The sequence below is a fragment of the Diaphorina citri genome, unplaced genomic scaffold (genome assembly GCF_000475195.1).
Source record: "Diaphorina citri unplaced genomic scaffold, Diaci psyllid genome assembly version 1.1 scaffold322, whole genome shotgun sequence".
NCBI lineage: Eukaryota > Metazoa > Arthropoda > Insecta > Hemiptera > Psyllidae > Diaphorina > Diaphorina citri.
This window is the reverse complement of record NW_007377757.1, coordinates 261434-284177: the sequence shown is the minus strand read 5'-3', so window position 1 is coordinate 284177 and position 22744 is coordinate 261434. Positions and strand designations below refer to the sequence as shown.

The 22744-nt window shown below is 34.9% G+C and overlaps 2 protein-coding genes and 6 non-coding genes across 16 annotated transcripts in view; 1 reads left to right on the top strand and 7 right to left on the bottom strand.

Annotated features, from left to right (window-relative positions):
- The window catches only part of LOC103507559 (RNA-binding protein squid), a 28426-nt gene extending 8324 nt beyond the window's left edge, over positions 1 to 20102 (bottom strand). For 4 of the 9 annotated variants that reach the window (XR_001809459.2, XM_008472048.3, XM_008472046.3 and 1 more), the window contains exons 1-6: positions 19913 to 20102; positions 18684 to 18724; positions 18347 to 18474; positions 17070 to 17216; positions 6613 to 6886; positions 2722 to 2814 (exon numbers count right to left, since the gene is read on the bottom strand). Coding sequence is in view for 6 of the 9 variants with exons in the window: in XM_008472048.3 (XP_008470270.1) it covers positions 2722 to 2814; positions 6613 to 6886; positions 17070 to 17216; positions 18347 to 18474; positions 18684 to 18724; positions 19913 to 20004 (775 nt within the window). In the remaining 3 variants the exon portion in view is untranslated. Of the gene's footprint in view, positions 1 to 1859; positions 1941 to 2719; positions 2815 to 6612; positions 6887 to 10783; positions 10877 to 12647; positions 12922 to 17069; positions 17217 to 18346; positions 18475 to 18683; positions 18725 to 19912 lie in introns of all 9 variants that reach the window. The other 5 variants (XM_008472044.3, XM_026822397.1, XR_001809460.2 and 2 more) reach the window with 4 other exon arrangements.
- LOC113466736 lies at positions 4985 to 5063 on the bottom strand. Its single transcript, XR_003391048.1, has one exon. It is a non-coding gene; the product is annotated as a small nucleolar RNA snR61/Z1/Z11 (small nucleolar RNA).
- LOC113466738 lies at positions 17349 to 17426 on the bottom strand. The gene has a single exon (XR_003391050.1). It is a non-coding gene; the product is annotated as a small nucleolar RNA snR61/Z1/Z11 (small nucleolar RNA).
- LOC113466739 lies at positions 17518 to 17595 on the bottom strand. The gene has a single exon (XR_003391051.1). It is a non-coding gene; the product is annotated as a small nucleolar RNA snR61/Z1/Z11 (small nucleolar RNA).
- On the bottom strand, positions 17728 to 17805 carry LOC113466735. Its single transcript, XR_003391047.1, has one exon. It is a non-coding gene; the product is annotated as a small nucleolar RNA snR61/Z1/Z11 (small nucleolar RNA).
- Positions 17941 to 18018, bottom strand: LOC113466740. Its single transcript, XR_003391052.1, has one exon. It is a non-coding gene; the product is annotated as a small nucleolar RNA snR61/Z1/Z11 (small nucleolar RNA).
- On the bottom strand, positions 18157 to 18234 carry LOC113466737. Its single transcript, XR_003391049.1, has one exon. It is a non-coding gene; the product is annotated as a small nucleolar RNA snR61/Z1/Z11 (small nucleolar RNA).
- A 564-nt stretch (positions 20103 to 20666) lies between the features above and the next one.
- LOC103507561 (28S ribosomal protein S23, mitochondrial) lies at positions 20667 to 22536 on the top strand. Its single transcript, XM_008472050.3, has 4 exons — positions 20667 to 20873; positions 21567 to 21728; positions 21946 to 22246; positions 22366 to 22536. Exons 1-4 carry the CDS (start codon positions 20830 to 20832, stop codon positions 22381 to 22383), a joined length of 525 nt encoding a protein of 174 aa, XP_008470272.1. The 5' UTR covers positions 20667 to 20829; the 3' UTR covers positions 22384 to 22536.
- Positions 22537 to 22744: the final 208 nt, after the last annotated feature.

The window sequence follows — 22744 nt, the reverse complement described above, 5'->3', positions numbered from 1 at the left end:
TCAACTTCCCTACTTTCCCTGACCCCTACATGGTTTTTTGGTAGTAGGGTCAAGGGGGAGGTTTTCCTTCAGACCTTAGTTTTTGGTTCAGAGCTCATTCTCTCTTCTGCTTTCAGACTGAAGGTGTTCTCTCTGGCTCCCTCTCTCCTCTCTGGTTATCTCCAAATAATTATTATTTTTTTTTTTTTTCAACAAGAGTTTCCATTAGAGTATTTAAGATGACCAAGGAGTCTTTCCTATGTAAGTTTTTCACGAGAAACCAATCGGTGTACATGTAAGGTTTCTAGGATAATATAAAAAAAAGGTCAACCTTTAGTCAATTTACATCTATAACCTTTCCAAAGAAATTAGTGAATTCTCACCTACATGGCTGCCCAAATTCAAATTCCAAGCACTTATGACCCCTGAGCTAACCGTTTTACTGTAGGGAACTTTAGCAACCTCTTAGACAATACAGACCAGAAGGCATTTCGAAGTTCCCAATGTTACTCTGGCACAACTTCTACACTCTGTACCCAAGGAATGGAAACAAAGCTCTAGTGTGTGCAATGCGTTATGCACGCTTTCCTTCTTTAGTGTCAAGACTATTGTATTGGTAAACCGGCCCATATGTGAAATATTACTACCTAATTCTACTAGCAATTGTATGAGTCCTATCAAATAACAGTAAGGTAATTAGTACTATCGGTGTGACATCAGACAAGAACACTCCCCATAGTTGTTGTGGTGTAAGAGTTGGATGTATTCGACTCATCACTTGTCAAAAAATCATAATGGCCTAACAAATAAAATGAAAAATCTCAAGGCCTAACATGACAGTAAAACGATACATCAAGACACTTCATTTGCATCAAGGGACAGAAAAATAAATTTAAAAAAAAAAAAAAAATAGAGTTAAAAAATAATCTTTTGATGCAATCTGACTCATTTGGAATCAAAAGTTTCCAAGATTCCTTCTTTGATAGCTTCTTTTTACTGACAAGGGTGACATCAGGCTAGAACAATCCCCATTGGAATTTGTTGTGGTGTAAGAGTTGGATGTATTCGACTCATCACATGTCCCCCTCGTCATTTACAAGTAGGAGGGTAAAACTCAGATGGCTGTGGACTGTTCAGTTATAAAGAAATAAGCGACTAAAATAATATCCAAATAAATGAAAAACGAATTTGGAAGAGTCATGCATGAAACTGAGGGCAGATCAGGAATCCCAAAAGTGTAATAAGAAAGGTTCTTGTTCTGAGAAGAAACCAATCTTTCAAGGAACATAAACTACAAAATCAGGTAAAGGCAAAGAGGAGCAAAACAAGTGAAACAAATGAAAAAGATTAATCCTTCTAAATATGAATATGGGAAAAAAAACGAATAATGAGAAAAATAATAGAAAGTAAAGCAGGAATCCCAAAAGTGTAATAAGAAAGGTTCTTGTTCTGAGAAGAAACCAATCTTTCAAGGAACATAAACTACAAAATCAGGTAAAGACAAAGAGGAGCAAAACAAGTGAAACAAATGAAAAAGATTAATCCTTCTAAATATGAATATGGAAAAAAAAACGAACAATGAGAAAAACGTGAGAACAAAAAACATATTCAACTTTCAACTTTAAAGTTGAGCAACAACAGTTGAACGACTAAAAAGTTGAACGTGAGAACCCGCCATAATAGGAAGTAAAAAATCGCCGAGTAAAAAAGCAAACGGTAATAAATAATAACAATAATAATGAAAATGAACAACTAAAAAACTACATATTAGGAATTCTACTAGCAGACGTGGGGGCAATGAAGACAAAAAAGAAAAATAGAGATCCCTCCAGGCACACAACAAGGGAAAAAGTTTGAGAGAGTGGGTGGTCCTTCCTTACCTTTTCCTTTGCTGCCACCTCTCATTCTTCCACCTTTGCCTGGGCCCATACCGTAACCTCCGTCACCGTAAGACCCATAGTCTGCAATTCAAGTTACCACAGGGAGGGTCACAAAGGTGGGAGAGGGGGGATTTTCGACATAGGACTAATAGGCAAAGGTCAATCGACCTTGTTTACTCAGGTAAAGGAACAAATATTATCAAGGACAACATTGAAAACAAAAGTAACATGACCCATTTATATCACTGCCCCCAAATGACAGGCTTTGAAAACGCTTTTCCTGATAACCTTTCAAGGACTTTATAGTTATTGAACTAAACAAACTAGATACCGCCCCAATCATTTACAAAACTAGAACAGCCTTTTTCCTACTGTGAACATGCATTTTTACTCCCATTATACTAGATTCACATATTATCTGATAGCAAAATTTTTAAAAAAGGGTAAAGGAAAGATAAAGGTGCAAGGAACAATAAATGACGAACAGAACTCAAAGAGGAACACAAGGAAGGTTAAGTGGAACTGGGTACATATGAATCGAAATCGGGAAAGGAACAGAGATCCACACTCTCAAGACCAAAAAATATTGGCAATTAATAAAAGAGCCCAAGTTCGAAAAAGCCCTCTGAGAAAAAAAAAAGTCGATTTCCAAAACAGCCCAAAAAAGTATTGACACAAAGAAAAACGCAGGTAATATAAACAAAAGACTGACAAGATCAGGGCCCAATCGACTTAATGGTACAGAGCTACAATTTTTAGAGGGATTTAACCCAAAATTGTCCAAGCAGGAAATGTAAAAATGTGGAGGCTTGCACCATTAAGCACCAGGGTCTGGTGAAAGGAAAATATTGCTGACTCTTACCTCCATAGGAACCGCCTCCGTAACCTCCATATGCATCATATCCGTACCCGTAACCAGCACCATATGCTCCGTAGTAGTCATAGGCACCGTAGTCTGAATGGGACACAAAAAGGGAGAAATGTTAGTTAAGTATTCTGTTCTAAAGTTCAATTCGCTGAAAATGTACAGTTTTAGTCAAAAATGCTTCAGGAATTTCAAGTTCTCTTATACTAGGAAAATTATCACACAAAAGCAAATTACTGCAGGACACATGGGTAGTACTAGTACATTAACAACAATAATTAAAGTTCAATTCGCTGAAAATGTACAGTTTTAGTCAAAAATGCTTCAGGAATTTCAAGTTCTCTTATACTAGGAAAATTATCACACACAAAAGCAAATTACTGCAGGACACATGGGTAGTACATTAACAACAATAATAACATTAATTCCAAATTTTGTCTCAGTAGGATCCATTGGTAAAACTGAATCACAAACGATCATAGCGTATATTATTTGGGTCATCATTGACAAAATTTGAAAAGTTCACAACTTCCTAAAGGACTTATTATTTTAATTCTCAAACAAAATTTTGCATATATTAAATTAAGTCCATTATATCTCAAGTGCCTGTCTAAAAGATAACCAATTATGAATTTGTAGCAATATTGATGTCAATTTGTCACCAAACAGCTTCATTACAATCAATTAATTTTAAAAACTGTGTAAAATATTTACCCTTAAGTGCTCAGCTTGGTATTTAAAAGATCAAATGGAATCAGTCAAAGTTTCTTTTACACCCAAAAGAAACTGTCAATAAACAGACAGGATACAGTTGCAATGTAGATAAGCCTTGGAAAAATTCACATTGTAAAATTCAAAAGGACTGCTAACTTAAATCTAATATAAGTGTTGAAGACCAAATGTTCCACTATTTTTCTTGTAGAATTCATAGCATTTTTATGGCAACATACATAGGGTTTTAATTTTTTCTTTAAACAAAGAGTGGAGCATTTTGTCATCAGTCTTTTGTAGAACATAATCCTAACTAATTAATCTAGTCTACCTGATATAGAGGGGGGAGAACTGTATATTTTGCTGTATGTACTGTGTTATCAAGTCATGTTTAATGTGACATTATTTAAAAATAATTGAAATAAATATAGAAACATTATTAAGAGCAAAGGCCAAATACCATCAAGATACCAATTTAATGACCAATAAGGGTACTTGTAATTATTTCTTCCAAATCAAACAAAAGGTTATATTAACATAGTGAAACAAATTAAATTTACATATCCTCAGCAAGGTTGGTCAAAATCAAAATCCTTTGTAACAATAATTATGAATAGTCTGCAAAAGAAAAAGTAATATCTTCATTAAGATCTATGACAAATGAAAGATGATGGTTCAACATTATGTATTAAATTGAATTTCAAGACAATATGAGTGTTGTTAAAATTTCAGAATCAAATCACAGCAAGCTAATGTAGTCAAGTTTGAGAGGAGGGGGTAACAAATTAAATTTACATATCCTCAGCAAGGTTGGTCAAAATCAAAATCCTTTGTAACAATAATTATGAAAAGTCTGCAAAAGAAAAACTAATATCTTCATTAAGATCTATGACAAATGAAAGATGAAGGTTCAACATTATGTAATAAATTGAATTTCAAGACAATATGAGTGTTGTTAAAATTTCAGAACCAAATCACAGCAAGCTTTTGTAGTGAAGTTTGAGAGGAGGGGGCCACCTGTCTAATGAAGTAATGACACAAAAGAACTTTGACATGAGCTGCTATTGTCGGTACACACAAAATCCTCCTTCAAAATTAAATTCAAACAAATGAGCACCATTAATGACAAGTACGGCGGCATTCTAGAAATAAACCATTCAATTTATGTAGCAATTAGAACCAAAACTCACTCTACACTATTACAAGCGAGCTATGAATACATTGCGTAATATTGAAAGAACACTTCTGAAATCTGTACTGTACACATACAGCCATCATATGCATAAACACTGATATCACCTTAAACACTGAGAGTAAAACAATTGACAAATTACAACATGTCTCAGTAGGATCCATTGGTAAATTTGAATCACCAACAATTCATAGCGTATATTGAGGATCATCACAGACAAAAATGACAGTAGGATCCATTGGTAAATTTGAATCACCAACAATTCATAGCGTATATTGAGGATCATCACAGACAAAAATGACATTTTTTTTTTTTAAATTTGGTTTCTCTACTTATTTAATTTTCTCTATCAAAGTATTCTCAGAGAAGTTTGGTAAAATGGGTATCGTCAACATGATCAGTAGCAGAACTGGAATGAGATATTTCATCATTGAATACTTTAATAAATACAAATAAAAAAAAAAAATAGGGAAGCAGAGGCATAATAAAGAGGGGACACCAAGGTAACTCATCAACTTCATATCAGCACCATAATTCAGTTGCTGTAAAAATACACATCTTCGACACTTGCCTTTTCTAAACTTTCTGTATCTTTGAACACAATGAAAGCAAAGCCCCTAGACCTGCCAGTGTTGGGATCAGACTTGAGTGTCACATTCTCAATCTCTCCGTACTTGCTAAAGTGCTCCTTGAGTTCCTCTGAAAAACAAAGAAAATAATACACCAATAAAAACCACTGGGACCATTGTTACCTGTTCAAGTTATACATATCCATTAAGCATACCAGTAATTTTGTCTACTATTCCTGGATGAGATACCATTTTATTTTTAGCTTCCACAATGTAAAAATAATGAGTTCTTAAATTTTGATCAAAGAGGTAATGGTAATGAGAGCAACTTACTGTCAGTGGTTTCCCAATTGAGTCCTCCAACAAACAATTTTCTGAAAATGAAGAGGAGATCCAATCAAAAAATTGCCATAACTGTAGGTAATCAAGTTCTAAGAAGATAAAGGACACAAAATTGAGAGCACTATAATTTAAAAAGATTTTTCAACTAGAGATTCAAGGTATAAATTTGATTTTAAAAATAATTCAACAAGTCAATGCAAGAAAAATTAATGTTAATATTTACAGGTTACATTCATAATGGTAAGGTAAATGTCAATTACTGACAGCAAATAATATTTACAGAGAGAAAACCAAAGTACAATGTAAAACAATAATTGAGATGAAGAAACCAATAAAGAATTTGTAGCAATACTGATGTCAATTTGTCACAAAAGAGCTTCATTACAATCAATTAATTTCAAAAACTATGTAATATATTTACCCAAAAGTGCTCAGCTTGGTATTTAAAAGATCAAATGGAATTGCTCAAAGTTTCATCTACACCCAAAAGACACTGTCAATAAACAGACAGGATACAGTTGAGATGTGGATAAGGCTTGGAAAAATTCACATGGCAAAATTCAAAATGGCTCACAAGAATGAATTTCATTGGAATTTAGGGCAAAAATAGAGCCCCCTTGTCAAATGGACTTAGAAGATTTGCAGCCAAATTGAGTTACTGCTAACTTAAATCTAATAAAGTGTTGAAGACCAAATGTTCCACCATTTTTCTTGTAGAATTCATAGCATATTTATGGCAACATACATAGGGTTTTAATTTTTTCTTTAAACAAAGAGTGGAGCATTTTGTCTTCATCAGTCTTTTGTAGAACATAATCCTAACTAATTAATCTAGTCTACCTGATATGGAGGGGGGAGAACTGTATACTTTGCTGTATGTACTGTGTTATCAAGTCATGTTTAATGTGACATTATTTAAAAATAATTGAAATAAATGCTTTTTTCTTTTCTTTTTCAAGTCTATATCTGACTTCTAGGAACAAACACAAAAAAACACCAGAAAGGGACAAAAACCTTTTTTACCCTTCTCTATCCACGAAAAATTATAATTACAAATTTTCCACCACCACTCACCTCCATATCCTCCGCCGTAACCTCCGTAGCCGCCATAGCCTCCGGCCATGCGACCCCCTCGGCCGCCTCTTCCTCCTCTACCCCCTCGGCCGCCTCGAACGCCGAAGGGCTCCGGTTTGGGCGTGGCTTTCTTCACGTCCACCTCCTTGTCGTTGATCTTTTGCTTGGGGTTCTTGAGCAGGTCGATTACTACGGACTCGTGCTCGAACGTGATGAAGCAGAAGTTCTTACGCTGACTCTTTGACTTGTCATAGGGCATTTCGGTTTCGATGATCTGGATGTAAGATGAGAAAGGGAATTTTTGACAATTAACACTTGACACTGATGGGTACCGTGAAAGGGGTTTGGAATCGCAAAATCCTTGGGGTTAGAGTTTGGTAAAAAATGAGACATGATTCACATCATCTCCTTCTACCTCTGTCTTCTCAACCAGGGAGAAGCCCACTCACTTGCTGTCACTCTGAAATGAAGATCAGAATACAATGTACATATCAGTCTTAATGTACCAAAGAAGAAAAATAACTTGGGATACCAATGAGACAAGACACTCACATTACACTGTGCATGGATGTGTGAGGGATTTGTTGTCTAGCTAGACTTGACTTCTTAGTTAAATTGACTTGAACTTGAATGAACTCCAAAAAAAATCAAAAGTAGGTAACTTGAATGCTTGAGCAGAGAAAAATCACTGGACTTGGTAGAAAACAACTGGACATGAATGTAGTAGACAAGCTAGGCCAAAATCTTGCAAGATTCTTCAAACCAATAATTTTGTCTGCTAGAAATATGATCAAAATCAGTAAGTAATGTTTAAATTTAATAATATGCATCAAACAAGCTAGGCCAAAGCTAAAAACTAACATGCAAACCAATAATTTTGTCTGCTAGAAATATGATCAAAATCAGTAAGTTATATTTAAATTTAATAATATGCATCAAACAACAAAAAATAATTACTATTTTAATCTTACAGTGTTAGTGACATTATTTCAACAATACCGACTGCTCAGCCAAAATAATATCTCTTTAACAAGAGAAAACTTAATGAAACACAAAGCATGTAGTTGGGTGTTGGAATGTGGTGACAATATTCCTCTAATTCAACTATATTTACTACACAAGTCTTATTCAATGTGTTAAAAAACAACAACGAACTGAAGACAGAAAAACATAAAATAATAATACACATAACCTCACATAATAAACAGTCTTATCCATTGAAGATTTGGGGGGAAGGTGTGATATAGCTACATGATACTTATGGAAAAGTAAAAAAAGGGGAACAGTGGACAGTCTCTTTTTTAGAATCACAGTATTCTTGTTTTTTGATGGGCATTTATATTTTTTGATGAGCAAAAACTTGGAATAATTCATTCTTTCTTCATTGATATTGAAAATCAGTTAATCAGTCTACTGATAGGACAATCTAATCTTCTTGCCCCCCTGAATCTCCAAGGTTCATTGGAAAGTTATGCTGAACTTTTCTTAATGAATCTCTAAAAATATTGTGTACTGTGTACTTATTAATCATTTAATTATTACAAGTAGAATTTATACTGGCTTATGAGAAAAAAAATACAAAAATGATTGTTGTATGGTAAAAAAAGTCTTGGCTGAATATTAAACAAGGGATTGATGCAAGTACATAGAAAATATCTGGTTCAAGTAGGTAGATAATATTAAAGTCAAGTGAAGTTACTTTAAATAGAATTAAATGCCAGGGCCATGCTAAAATTAAAATGAACGGTGCCAAGATGAAAAACAAAAAATTAGCGCTTCTAAAAATAAAAGATAATAGAAAATACGTAAAAACAAATTTCCCTGATTGAAACGAAATTTTTGGACAGTATGTACTTGGACTTGTAGACTTTGTAGACTAACGAAAATTGTGCTGTAACAGTCATAATTTTGACTGGTCCTAGTCAGTGGTTGGGTGGAAGAGCCTATCCTTGAGAAGCCTGCCACTTTAAACAAAGCTAAAAACTAACATGAGTGCTAAAAAGTTAATCTAAGGTAAATGCAATGGATACCTAAATTTAATCCCTAATAATGAATCTGAAGTGTGTTGAAAAAGGAAACAAAACGGTTTGACAAAAATAAATAAATACTGGTATAAAATACACAAACAAGTTTGACATGTTTTTGTTTTGGGTTTTCAAACATCAGGGGTGAAGGAACTTGGTCCCAAATGAATTTTTAAATCAGTTTAACACAGGAATGTAGGAACTTGACCCAAAAATGAATTTTTAATCAGTATAACATTTTACAATGATTCATCAAAAGAAAAGAAAATCATGCATAACTTCACAAGGACATAATGTGGGTAAAAAGTACGGGTACAGTGCCTCATTCCATGAAAGTATGGACTAATGAAAATCACAAGTATAGAAGTTATAATCATATGTGTAAATAGTAAATTACTATCAAGTATTCCTCTTGCACATATACTCTAGTAAAATGTCTATACTTATTTTGATTTTCTTCAGTCAATACCTTAGTGGAATGGGCTACAGATAATGCTCATAAACAAATGTAAGAAAACAGGGTTTATACACTTTTCCTTAAATGAAATTCCACGACTATTCCATGACTTTTCCAGAATATTTCCATGAATTTTAGGGGGCAGAGGTACTTTAATAAGTAAGATTACTCCTTCATTTAAATAAAATATGCAATATGCAGAACATCAAAATATAAGGGGAAATGTGCCACAGGCCGTTTTTCAGAAAAACTTGATACAGTTGAACCTAGGGAAACCTGGATAAGTGGGGGAAAAAAATTGTCTGTCCCTTGGACAGGTTTGACTGTATTCAATTTGAACATTTTTAATTTTTGACCCGTGGCAAAATTCCATGACTTTTCCAGGTTTTATTTAAATTTTCACGATTTTCCATGACTTTTTGGCCAATTTTTAGATTCCATGACTATCCCAGGTTGTGTACAAACCCTGGAAAACATTTGCTCATGCCAAACATCACAGGGACCTCAAATACTGAATGCTGATCTTTTAAATCCCACCAAACTCTTGATCTACACTCTACAGTAGTACTTTTGACTTTGATCATGAAACATGAGCATTACCTGTCTAATGAACCCCGGTATTGAATTCCTGAGAGCAAACTTTGCACTTCAACTCACAATATGTACAGTTTCACAACCTTTAGAATGATGATGCAAATGTTTTCTTTTTTTCTCTTTTTTTAACAGGTTTTACTTCTTTACATTGAATTAATGGCAAATTTCAAAGTGTGAAATTATAGTGAAGAATGCACTAATTCCTGAAAGCAAACTTTGCACTTCAACTCACAATATGTACAGTTTCACAACCTTTAGAATGATGATGCAAATGTTTTCTTTTTTTTAACAGGTTTTACTTCTTTACATTAAATTAATGGAAAATTTCAAAGTGTGAAATTATAGTGATACAGTTGAGCCTAGGGAAACCTGGATAAGTGGGAAAAAATTGTCTGTCCCTTGGACAGGTTTGACTGTATTTAATTTGAACGTTTTTAATTTTTGACCGGGTGGCAAATTCCATGACTTTTTCCAGCTTTAATTTAAATCTTCACCATTTTCCATGACTTTTTGGCCAATTTTTAGATTCCATGACTTTCCCAGGTTGACTTTATAGTTATTGAACTAAACAAACTAGATACCGCCCCAATCATTTACAAAACTAGAACAGCCTTTTTCCTACTGTGAACATGCAATTTTACTCCCATGATAATAGATTCACATTTTATCTGATAGCAAAACCTTTAAAAAAGGGTAAAGGAAAGATAAAGGTGCAAGGAACAATAAATGACGAACAGAAAGGAAGGTTAAGTGGAACTGGGTACATATGAATCGAAATCGGGAAAGGAACAGAGATCCAAACTCTCAAGACCAAAAAATATTGGCAATTAATAAAAGAGCCCAAGTTCGAAAAAGCCCTCTGAGGAAAAAAAAAGTCAATTTCCAAAACAGCCCAAAAAAGTATTGACACAAAGAAAAACGCAGGTAATATTAACAAAAGACTGACAAAATCAGGGCCCAATCGACTTAATGGTACAGAGCTACAATTTTTAGAGGGATTTAACCCAAAATTGTCCAAGCAGGAAATGTAAAAATGTGGAGGCTTGCACCATTAAGCACCAGGGTCTGGTGAAAGGAAAATATTGCTGACTCTTACCTCCATAGGAACCGCCTCCGTAACCTCCATATGCATCATATCCGTACCCGTAACCAGCACCATATGCTCCGTAGTAGTCATAGGCACCGTAGTCTGAATGGGACACAAAAAGGGAGAAATGTTAGTTAAGTATTGTGTTCTAAAGTTCAATTCGCTGAAAATGTACAGTTTTAGTCAAAAATGCTTCAGGAATTTCAAGTTCTCTTATACTAGGAAAATTATCACACAAAAGCAAATTACTGCAGGACACATGGGTAGTACAAATTCTCGTAATAAATCTCAAAATACTGAAGATCTACACACTTCCGAGGAATTACTCCGCGACATGGCCCCATTCCCTATAGGAGCTTCTAGTGAGGTATAACTTGATGGCATTTTGACTGGGGTGGGAGCGGGAAGTTGGGTTCTCATCACTGTTGTGGTTTTTGGCTCCCAGCAGAATCATTATCACCCCGGTCACGTCGACTTCGGCGAGAGGAGGAGTTGCTTGGACCATAGGACCCGTACGACATACCTGACAACACAACACAAGATATTTCATGAGTTAAGAGGGAAGAACAGAGATGTCACCAGTCATTGTAAATTGTACAGTAGGTATTCAAAATTGAGTAGAAAAAAACACAAAGGTTAGGTTTATTAAAAATTGAGCCATACAGAGAAACAGAAATTATGTTATACCAGAGATCTACCAGAGATCCCAAGTTCATTTAATTCATAAAAAAGTAAAGGTTTGTAGAGTATCCCTGTGTGGTCATTGACTTCCTACAGTCTATATCTATGTCTAACTGATGAGTTCAAATAAAAACGCAATGTGTCTTGGACAGCTTCTAGGCTAAAAGTTCATGTTGAAATTAATAGTTCAACATGAGCCTGTAAACCTGGGGCCCTAACAAAGGTCTTGTACGACAGACGACTACATTGCTGTACTATCCCGTTTGACCTTTACTAGACCATCACGTGACATAAGGATAGCGGTCATAGAGATGGCAGCTTTCGGTCAGAATAGTTCCTGGACAGAGAACACACCCGAATCGGACACACTTGTACTTGACAGTATTTGTGTGACCGACAGGATGCACTCTCTTTGACGTCCAGAGTTTGCTGTACTTCCCTCGGTGCACTAACAGTACTGTCCTTGTCAGTGAGTCACACTGCATGACACAATGTGACCACGGCTGACTGCAGAATGATTCTTAATGTGCAGGAAGCGAGAATGAAATAACTACCCGACTTGAATTTAAAATTGAAAAGGATTACCTACTTAAAAAAAAAAAAAAGTTTTGATAGAAAGAAAACTCTCAACGTTTTAAATAGCCTTCACGTTTACACGTATAATACAGGTCCGTAAAAGTTGACTTCCAACTTTTTCATGACTAGGTAAGAATCTTAGCACACCTAACACATTAATTTAGTTAGCCTGTCTTACTAAGAGCACAAGAAAAACATACTTCAACATCTACAATTTTTTTTCTGATTTAGTTTTGGCTCAGTAGGATCCATTGGTTTGCTAATCAGTTTGAATTCATAGCGTATATCAAAAATGACATTTTTTTTTTTTTATTATTTAACAAAAGTACCCTAGCAGCACCAAAGCATTACTTCAGAGTAAAAATGTTCAAATTCTTGAAATATATTCTTTGTATAATTGTCAGCCAATAATAAAAATAAAAAAAGGCTGATAATGCCAATAGTTATAATTTAACACAATTACATTTAATATAGGTAAAAAGCTTTTTTCTTTTCTTTTTCAAGTCTATATCTGACTTCTAGGAACAAACACAAAAAAACACCAGAAAGGGACAAAAACCTTTTTTACCCTCTATCCACGAAAAATTATAGTTACAAATTTTCCACCACCACTCACCTCCATATCCTCCGCCGTAACCTCCGTAGCCGCCATAGCCTCCGGCCATGCGACCCCCTCGGCCGCCTCGTCCTCCCCTACCCCCTCTTCCGCCTCGCACGCCGAAGGGCTCCGGTTTGGGCGTGGCTTTCTTCACGTCCACCTCCTTGTCGTTGATCTTTTGCTTGGGGTTCTTGAGCAGGTCGATGACTACGGACTCGTGCTCGAACGTGATGAAGCAGAAGTTCTTGCGCTGACTCTTTGACTTGTCGTAGGGCATTTCGGTTTCGATGATCTGGATTTAAGATGAGAAAGGGAATTTTTGACAATTAACACTTGACACTGATGGGTACCGTGAAAGGGGTTTGGCGATTATTCGGGAGTATTTACTCTCGCAAAGATTGATGGACATTTCTATAGAAAAATATGATCCCCCATATTACCATGTGGGGAAACCTCGACTTTTTCTTACTCTTGTTAAGTTTGGTGAAAGTTTCTGTAGGGAAAAAAGGGGATCCCCTATACGTGAACACCTAGACTTAGGAAGGATCTTTTCTTTTCCAGGCATATCCCTAATTTGCAGTGGGAGGGAAAAAGTGTACTGTCCGTCTTGAAGATTGTTGCTATGGAAAACCTTACACAACAATCCTCGATGCGTCAGCTATTAGTTTAATGTTGCAATGAGTCTGAGAGATTAACAACATTGGTTATTGCTCATCCCTAAAATGGAAAAATAGCACATTGCAAGATGACGTGAATCTCGAATAGGACTGGTAAAAGACATGAGAAGAAATCAGCAATCAGCCAAGCATGACTATGGTACGTATGAATTTGATGAACACACAATTCATTTTATATTATACCTACACACTTTCCTCAGTGAAGAATATATCCTCAGACATTTATAAAATGTTAGTAGGGTTTCAAATGTCATATTATAGGACATCATTGAACAGTGCATAAATATAAAACACAAGCTTACTACACAAAGAGCAACTCAAAACTTATAGAACAAAATGAAAGTCTAATTCATGCACTTTTCTCAGTGAAAAGTTTATCCTCAGACATTTTGTACATGTTAGTAGGGTTTCAAATGTCACATATCCTCAGACATTTATAAAATGTTAGTAGGGTTTCAAATGTCATATTATAGGACATCATTGAACAGTGCATAAATATAAAACACAACCTTACTACACAAAGAGCAACTCAAAACTTATAGAACAAAATGAAAGTCTAATACTCTAATACATGCACTTTTCTCAGTGAAAAGTTTATCCTCAGACATTTTGTACATGTTAGTAGGGTTTCAAATGTCATATGATTGGGCCGTTTCCTTATTTTTGGCGCTTAAATAAAAAAATGCCGATTTTTGGTACGAAGACGGTGAGTAGGTGTTTTACTTTGCAGAAAATTACACAAGGCACTTGGCAAAAAGATGCCTGGCTACAACCTACTTGAGAAGAACCGACCAACAGTATCTCAGAAAATTATCCTACAAACTCTCCAACATCAGAAGGAAGATCCTAGTCTCAGTGAAGATGAAGCCCTTGCCAAGGCCATTGAGACGGAGAGATAAAACTTTTCTTATCATGTAGTAATGTAAGTGGGAATTATGATGATAGAAAAATCAAATTTATTTGATTAAATACTACCTTGACATGAGCTGCTATTGTCAGTACGCACAAAATCCTCCTTGAAAATTAAATTCAAACAAATGAGCACCATTAATGACAAGTACGGCGGCATTGTAGAAATAAGTAGGTATCCAATCAATCAAATATTTTGAACAGCTCAAGTCAAGTCCAACTACATGTAAATGCAGTCCTATCTATGTGAGATTACCATTCCATCTAGACCAAAATGAAAATTCACAACACATTTTGATCTTTTGTCATGGAAACTCTCCTTGGGGTTAGAGTTTGGTAAAAAATGAGACATGATTCACATCATCTCCTTCTACCTCTGTCTTCTCAACCAGGGAGAAGCCCACTTGCTGTCACTCTGAAATGAAGATCAGAATACAATGTACATATCAGTCTTAATGTACCAAAGAAGAAAATTAACTTGTGATACCAATGAGACAAGACACTCACATTACACTGTGCATGGATGTATGAGGGATTTGTTGTCTAGCTAGACTTGACTTCTTAGTTAAATTGACTTGAACTTGAATCAACTCCAACACTCACATTACACTGTGCATGGATGTGTGAGGGATTTGTTGTCTAGCTAGACTTGACTTCTTAGTTAAATTGACTTGAACTTGAATCAACTCCAAAAAATCAAAAGTAGGTAACTTGAATGCTTGAGCAGAGAAAAATCACTGGACATGGTAGAAAACAACTGGATATGAATGTAGTAGACAAGCTAGGCCAAAATCTTGCAAGATTCTTCAAACCAATAATTTTGTCTGCTAGAAATATGATCAAAATCAGTGTAATATTTAAATTTAATAATATGCATCAATAACAAAAATAATTACTATTTTAATCTTACAATCTTACAGTGTTAGTGACATTATTTCAACAATACTGACTGCTCAGCTAAAATATTATCTCTTTAACAAGAGAAAACTTAATGAAAAACAAAGCATGTAGTTGGGTGTTGGAATGTGGTGACAATATTCCTTTTAATTCAACTATATTTACTACACAAGTCTTATTCAATGTGTTAAAAAACAACCAATTGAAGACAGGAAACATAAAATAATAATACACATAACCTCACATAATAAACAGTCTTATCCATTGAAGATTTGGGGGGAAGGTGATATATAGGTACATGATGCTTATGGAAAGGTAAAAAATAAAAAGAGAACAGTGGATCAGTCTCTCTTTATTTAGATGCTAGTCTTGTTTTTTGATGGGCATTTATATCTTTTGGTGAGCAAAAACTTGGAATAATTCATTCTTTCTTCATTGATATTGAAAATCAGTTAATCAGTCCACTAATAGAACAATCCAATCTTCTTGCCCCCCTAAAATCTCCAAGGTTCATTGGAAGGTAATGCTGAACTTTTCTTAATGAATCTCTAAAAATAATGTGTACTTATTAATCATTTAATTACAAGTAGAATTTATACTGAGAAAAATTAATGGAACCTATAGGTAATCCCTAATAATGAATCTGAAGTGTGTTGAAAAAGGAAACAAAACGGTTTGACAAAAATAAATAAATACTGGTATAAAATACATAAACAAGTTTGACATGTTTTGGGGTTTTCAAACATCAGGGGTGTAGGAACTTGACCCCAAATGAATTTTTAAATCAGTATAACACAAGAATATAGGAACTTGACCCAAGATGAATTTTTAAATCAGTATAACACAGGAATGTAGGAACTAGACCCAAAATGAATTTTTAATCAGTATAACATTTTACAAAGATTCATCAAAAGAAAAGAAAATCATGCATAACTTCACAAGGACATAATATGGGTAAAAAGTACGGGTACAGTGCCTCATTCCATGAAAGTATGGACTAATGAATATCACAAGTATAGACATTATAATCATATGTGTAAATAGTAAATTACTATCAAGTGTTCCTCTTGCACATAATTATACTCTAGTAAAATGTCTAAACTTATTTTGATTTTCTTCAGCCAATACCTTAGTGGAATGGGCTACAGATAATGCTCATAAACAAATGTAAGAAAACAGGGTTTATACACTTTTCCCGAAATGAAATTCCACAACTATTCCATGACTTTTCCAGAATATTTCCATGAATTTTAGGGGGTGGAGGTACTTTAATAAGCAAGATTACCCCTTCATTTAAATAAAATATGCAATATGCAGAACATCAAAATATAAGGGGAAATGTGCCACAGGCCATTTTTCAGAAAAACTTGATACAGTTGAGCAAATGTCATATGATTGGGCATCATTGAATAGTGCATAACAGAAATAAAATAACAATGAAAATCAAAATTAGTAGACGAAAAGAAACTCAAACATTTTTATAAAACAAATTACTCTAACACAAACATGCATTTTTCTCAGTGAAAACTTTATCCTCAGACATTTTGTACATGTTAGTAGGGTTTCAAATGTCAAATTATTGGGCATCATTGAACAATGCATGTAAGAAAAAACTACAAAATATGCTGTGTATAGAAAATAAAAATAAACAAACAAAAACAAAAAAAAAACTGTACAAAAACAAACTGTGGCACAACAAAAAAGACAGTTTTAGAAATTATTGGGCATCATTGAACAATGCATGTAAGAAAAAACTACAAAATATGCTGTGTATAGAAAATAAAAATAAACAAAATTATTGGGCATCATTGAACAATGCATGTAAGAAAAAACTACAAAATATGCTGTGTATAGAAAATAAAAATAAACAAAAAAAAAAACTGTACAAAAACAAACTGTGGCACAACAAAAAAGACGCAGTTTTATAAACAAACTTCAAATATCAAAAACAACTTACGTTTCCAAACTGAGCAAAGTGAGCTTTAATTTCTTCGTCTTTCATTTCAGGTGACAGGCCTCCAACAAAGATTTTGCCACTCTTGGCCTTGGCTTTTTTGGCTTCAATTTTCTTATTATTGATCACATGGTTACCTTCTGCTATGACCTATAAAGAAGATGGGATAACGAAAAATTAATAACAACAAACAAGAAAAGGAACATGAAATAAAAATTCTAGGGCTAACTTGCTATGCTCTTCAATAAAAATCTATTATACTTGCACTCTAAGTCAAAAGTATTCTCAGATAAGTTTGGTAAATGGGTATCATCAACACGATCAGCAGCAGAACTGGAATAAGATGTTTCATCACAGAATACTTTTACTAGTGCAAAGTCTTTTATCAAATCCAGAGGGGGGGGAATAATAATTAACTAATACATAAAAAAACATTCAAGCTGCATGAGCATTCTCAGAAAGGTTTGGTAAATGGGTATCGTCAACATGATCAGTAGCAGAACTGGAAAAAGATTTTTCATCATGGAATACTCATGCATATTCCTATCTAACTATTGGGTAATCTTCACACTCACAAGAAAACATAACTTGGACATTTTTCCCCCAAACAGAAGAATTACTTTAAATTTGTTTCTCTACTTTAATTTTCTCTATCAAAGTATTCTCAGAGAAGTTTGGTAAATGGGTATCGTCAACATGATCAGTAGCAGAACTGGAAAAAGATTTTTCATCATGGAATACTCATGCATATTCCTATCTAACTATTGGGTAATCTTCACACTCACAAGAAAACATAACTTGGACATTTTTTCCTTAAACAGAAGAATTACTACTTTAAATTTGTTTCTCTACTTTAATTTTCTCTATCAAAGTATTCTCAGAGAAGTTTGGTAAATGGGTATCGTCAACATGATCAGTAGCAGAACTGGAAAAAGATTTTTCATCATGGAATACTCATGCATATTCCTATCTAACTATTGGGTAATCTTCACACTCACAAGAAAACATAACTTGGACATTTTTCCCTTAAACAGAAGAATTACTACTTTAAATTTGTTTCTCTATTAATTTAATTTTCTCTATCAAAGTATTCTCAGAGAAGTTTGGTAAATGGGTATCGTCAACATGATCAGTAGCAGAACTGGAATGAGATATTTCATCATTGAATACTTTAATAGTGAAGCAGAGGCATAATAAAGAGGGGACACCAAGGTAACCCATCAACTTCATATTAGCACCATAATTCAGTTGCTGTAAAAATACACATCTTCAACACTTGCCTTTTCTAAACTTTCTGTATCTTTGAACACAATGAAAGCAAAGCCCCTAGACCTGCCAGTGTTGGGATCAGACTTGAGTGTCACATTCTCAATCTCTCCGTACTTGCTAAAGTGCTCCTTGAGTTCCTCTGAAAAACAAAGAAAATAATACACCAATAAAAACCACTGGGACCATTGTTACCTGTTCAAGTTATACATATCCATACCTATTAAGCATACCAGTAATTTTGTGTACTATTCCCGGATGAGATACCATTTTATTCTTAGCTTCCATGATGTAAAAAAAATGAGTTCTTAAAATTTGATCAAAGAGGTAATAGTGATGAGAGCAACTTACTGTCAGTGGTTTCCCAATTGAGTCCTCCAACAAACAATTTTCTGAAAATGAAGAGGAGACCCAATCAAAATATTGCCATAACTGTAGGTAATCAAGTTCTAAATAAGAAGATAAAGGACAGAACAATTTTCTGAAAATGAAGAGGAGACCCAATCAAAATATTGCCATAACTGTAGGTAATCAAGTTCTAAATAAGAAGATAAAGGACACAAAATTGAGAGCACTATAATTTAAAAAGATTTTTCAACTAGAGATTCAAGGTGAGGTTGTGTATAAACCCTGGAAAACATTTGCTCATGCCAAACATCACAGGGACCTCAAATACTGAATGCTGATCTTTTAAATCCCACCGAACTCTTGATCTACACTCTACAGTAGTACTTTTGACTTTGATCATGAAACATGAGCGTTACCTGTCTAATGAACCCCAGCATTGAATTCCTGAAAGCAAACTTTGCACTTCAACTCACAATATGTACAGTTTCACAACCTTTAGAATGATGATGCAAATGTTTTCTTTTTTTTTTTTTCTCTCTTTTTTTAACAGGTTTTACTTCTTTACATTAAATTAATGGAAAATTTCAAAGTGTGAAATTATAGTGAAGAATGCACTGAAAGTTCTATTAGGCTATTTGGAGTATTTAGCTATTTAGACGTAGACGAAAGAGTTCTTTAATCCCACTAAAACCCAAGGTTTAAGAGGATTCAGACATGAGGACTAAGCTTAGGGTTGGAGTATTTAGCTATTTAGACGTAGACGAAAGAGTTCTTTAATCCCATTAAAACCCAAGGTTTAAGAGGATTCAGACATGAGGACTAAGCTTAGGATTTGTAGCCACGCGGTCACTCAAATAAAACGAGATTTACAAAATGACCCGCGAGCCTCTTTGTTGGAGTATTTAGCTATTTAGACGTAGACGAAAGAGTTCTTTAATCCCATTAAAACCCAAGGTTTAAGAGGATTCAGACATGAGGACTGCTTAGGATTTGTAGCCACGCGGTCACTCAAATAAAACGAGATTTACAAAATGACCCGCGAGCCTCTTTAGTGTTTAGGAGTTCCTGAAAAAGTCACTCTTAGTTCCCACAAGACGCCAGAAGTTAGGGTCCATCTAAATCAAATATCACATCTATAAAAAGTCTCAAAAGATCCCCTTAAACCTAGAGAGAAAGCTGAAAGAGAAAAGGGCCATGTTGAAATGTGAAAGTCATGCAGATAGTTTTCTTACCTGTCGTCATCTTTTACGCTAACGGGAGCTCCTCCGTTTTCTTGTCCGTTCTCTGTGGTTGTCATTTCAACGTCTTGTGATTCAGCAGTCATTTTGATCGATTAATTACACAAATGGATATAAAATAAAATTAGAAGTGTTTGAAAATCGACGACACCTTGCAGGACTACGCCTCAAACAGAAATGGACGAAAAAATCTTGTGATTCAGCAGTCATTTTGATCGATTAATTACACAAATGGATATAAAATAAAATTAGAAGTGTTTGAAAATCGACGACACCTTCCAGGACTACGCCTCGAACAAAAATGGTAAAATGGACGAAAAAAACAATGTCTTGTGATTCAGCAGTCATTTTGATCGATTAATTACACAAATGGATATAAAATAAAATTAGAAGTGTTTGAAAATCGACGACACCTACCAGGACTACGCCTCAAACAGAAATGGAAATATTGGAAATGGACGAAAAAAACAATGGCCGATGAAGCCGGGCGCCCGATGCATCCTGGAAGTGAAACTCGCGCAATGCTAACGGGACCCGAAATCGTATGCGAACAATGGCCGATGTTGATGAAGCCGGGCGCCCGATGCATTCTGGGAGTGAAACTCGCGCAATGCTAACGGGACCCGAAATCGTATGCGTTTTGAGTCAGCTGATCCCATGTAAAATGAAAACCGAGCCTTTTGTTTTTCTTCTCCCCCATAGGTCGCAGCACAAGTTAACTATTATCAATAAGCGGGAATTTTTTGAAAAGTAAAAAGAGCACAGGAGCACACAAAAGACAAAACACACATTAATTTATTTATTAATTAAATTAACTTTATCAGTTTATCTTTATCATCCTCTTGGCTTTTACGGCTGTTTGAAACAGTAAATTATTTTCCAAAACTCAGTTTTAAAGGCAGAAATACGATATGGCCTCCAGTAGATTAGAGAAAATAGGAACCATATTCACAAGGTAAGTAAAAGTCCTCATTACCTGTCTTCTATTCACTCTCTCAAGGATTGCATTTCTACAGATAAGTACTCGCCCACCTCCTAAAATACTTGCCATTTCTTGAGCTTGGAAAGGTGGAATACATATGGATAGAGGGATCTGTAATATCAGAGGTCTTATCATCCTGAATGCAAAGGGAAGGAGAATAGGATAGGAGAAAGCCAGCCATTGGATTAGGATAATGTTCAACGTAAAAGTCCTCATTACCTGTCTTCTATTCACTCTCTCAAGGATTGCATTTCTACAGATAAGTACTCGCCCACCTCCTAAAATACTTGTCATTTCTTGAGCTTAGAAAGGTGGAATACATATGGATAGAGGGATCTGTAATATCAGAGGTCTTATCATCCTGAATGCAAAGGGAAGGGAAATAGGATAGGAGAAAGCCAGCCATTGGATTAGGATAAAGTTCAACGTCATCTGCAGAACTCTTCAAAGCTGAATCAGGATTCCCTTGATACTTGCTTACCTTTGTAATGGATACTCAACATGAAGAAGAAAGTTTGCCCAAGCAGGAATTGAACATAAAGCCTTGGGCCTACCATTACCTTCCAAACTAGTCTGGCATTCTTACAACTGATTTGATCCCTTCATGAGATAATACTAACCTTTCTCTCTCTCTCTCTCTCTCTCTCTCTTCCTTTTTTTTTCCAGAGTAACAGGTCTCCTAAGGGCTGGTGCAATGAATGTCAATGAAAAACCAATATGGTATGATGTATACCGTGCTTTTCCACCTAAGGTTGAACCTTTGTACTCGAGACCTATTGCAGATGTTCCTATCAAAGAAATCATCTATCCTGAAGATTCCATTAGAGCGTAAGTTATTAGTTATTAGGTTTTAAAAATCTAATCAGGAAAAAGAATAAATGTGTATTTTATTGATGTTAGGTAATGTTTATTAGTTTCTAAGCCCAGAAGAAGATAAGTAAGTACCTATGATAAAAATAAAATAATAATAATTACCTAGGTACCCATTTGTTTTCTCCCTCAAGAGTTGAATGCTTAAGTTTTTTTCACTTACATATATTTGCAGAAAATTACACAAGGCACTTGGCAAAAAGATGCCTGGCTACAACCTACTTGAGAAGAACCGACCAACAGTATCTCAGAAAATAATCCTACAAACTCTCCAACATCAGAAGGAAGATCCTAGTCTCAGTGAAGATGAAGCCCTTGCCAAGGCCATTGAGACATACAACAGTGAAATCCGACAGGTCAAAGCTGATGACATTCCTGAAGACTTTAACAAACCCAAATTTGGATACTACAAGACCAAACCTAGTCTAGCCAATGAATTCAAGAGAGCAGTTGAAACCAAGGTGGATGTGAAGAAAATATTGAGTGAAGACTGATCTACTGATCTTGGATCTTAATTTAGTCAGTTAAAGATCAAGTGAATGCCTTTGCCAATGAATTCAAGAGAGCAGTTGAAACCAAGGTGGATGTGAAGAAAATATTGAGTGAAGACTGATCTACTGATCTTGGATCTTAATCTAGTCAGTTAAAGATCAAGTGAATGCCTTTAACTCATTCATGAGCATGAGCACTGATTGAGAATAATACTGCACTAAGCTTGAACTAATAGCTAAATACCTCTATGGGGAGATTTTTTAAAGAAGGGCCATTGTTCAGTAAATAAACTGCATTATTTGAGTGTACACTGTACAAGTTCTATTTGAATCTGGAGAGTCCAGTTTTTAAATATCTGGAGAGTTCATAGGTCTAGTTCAGTAAGATCATAAGCGCATTATTTGAGTGTACACTGTACAAGTTCTATTTGAATCTGGAGAGTCCAGTTTTTAAATATCTGGAGAGTTCATAGGTCTAGTTCA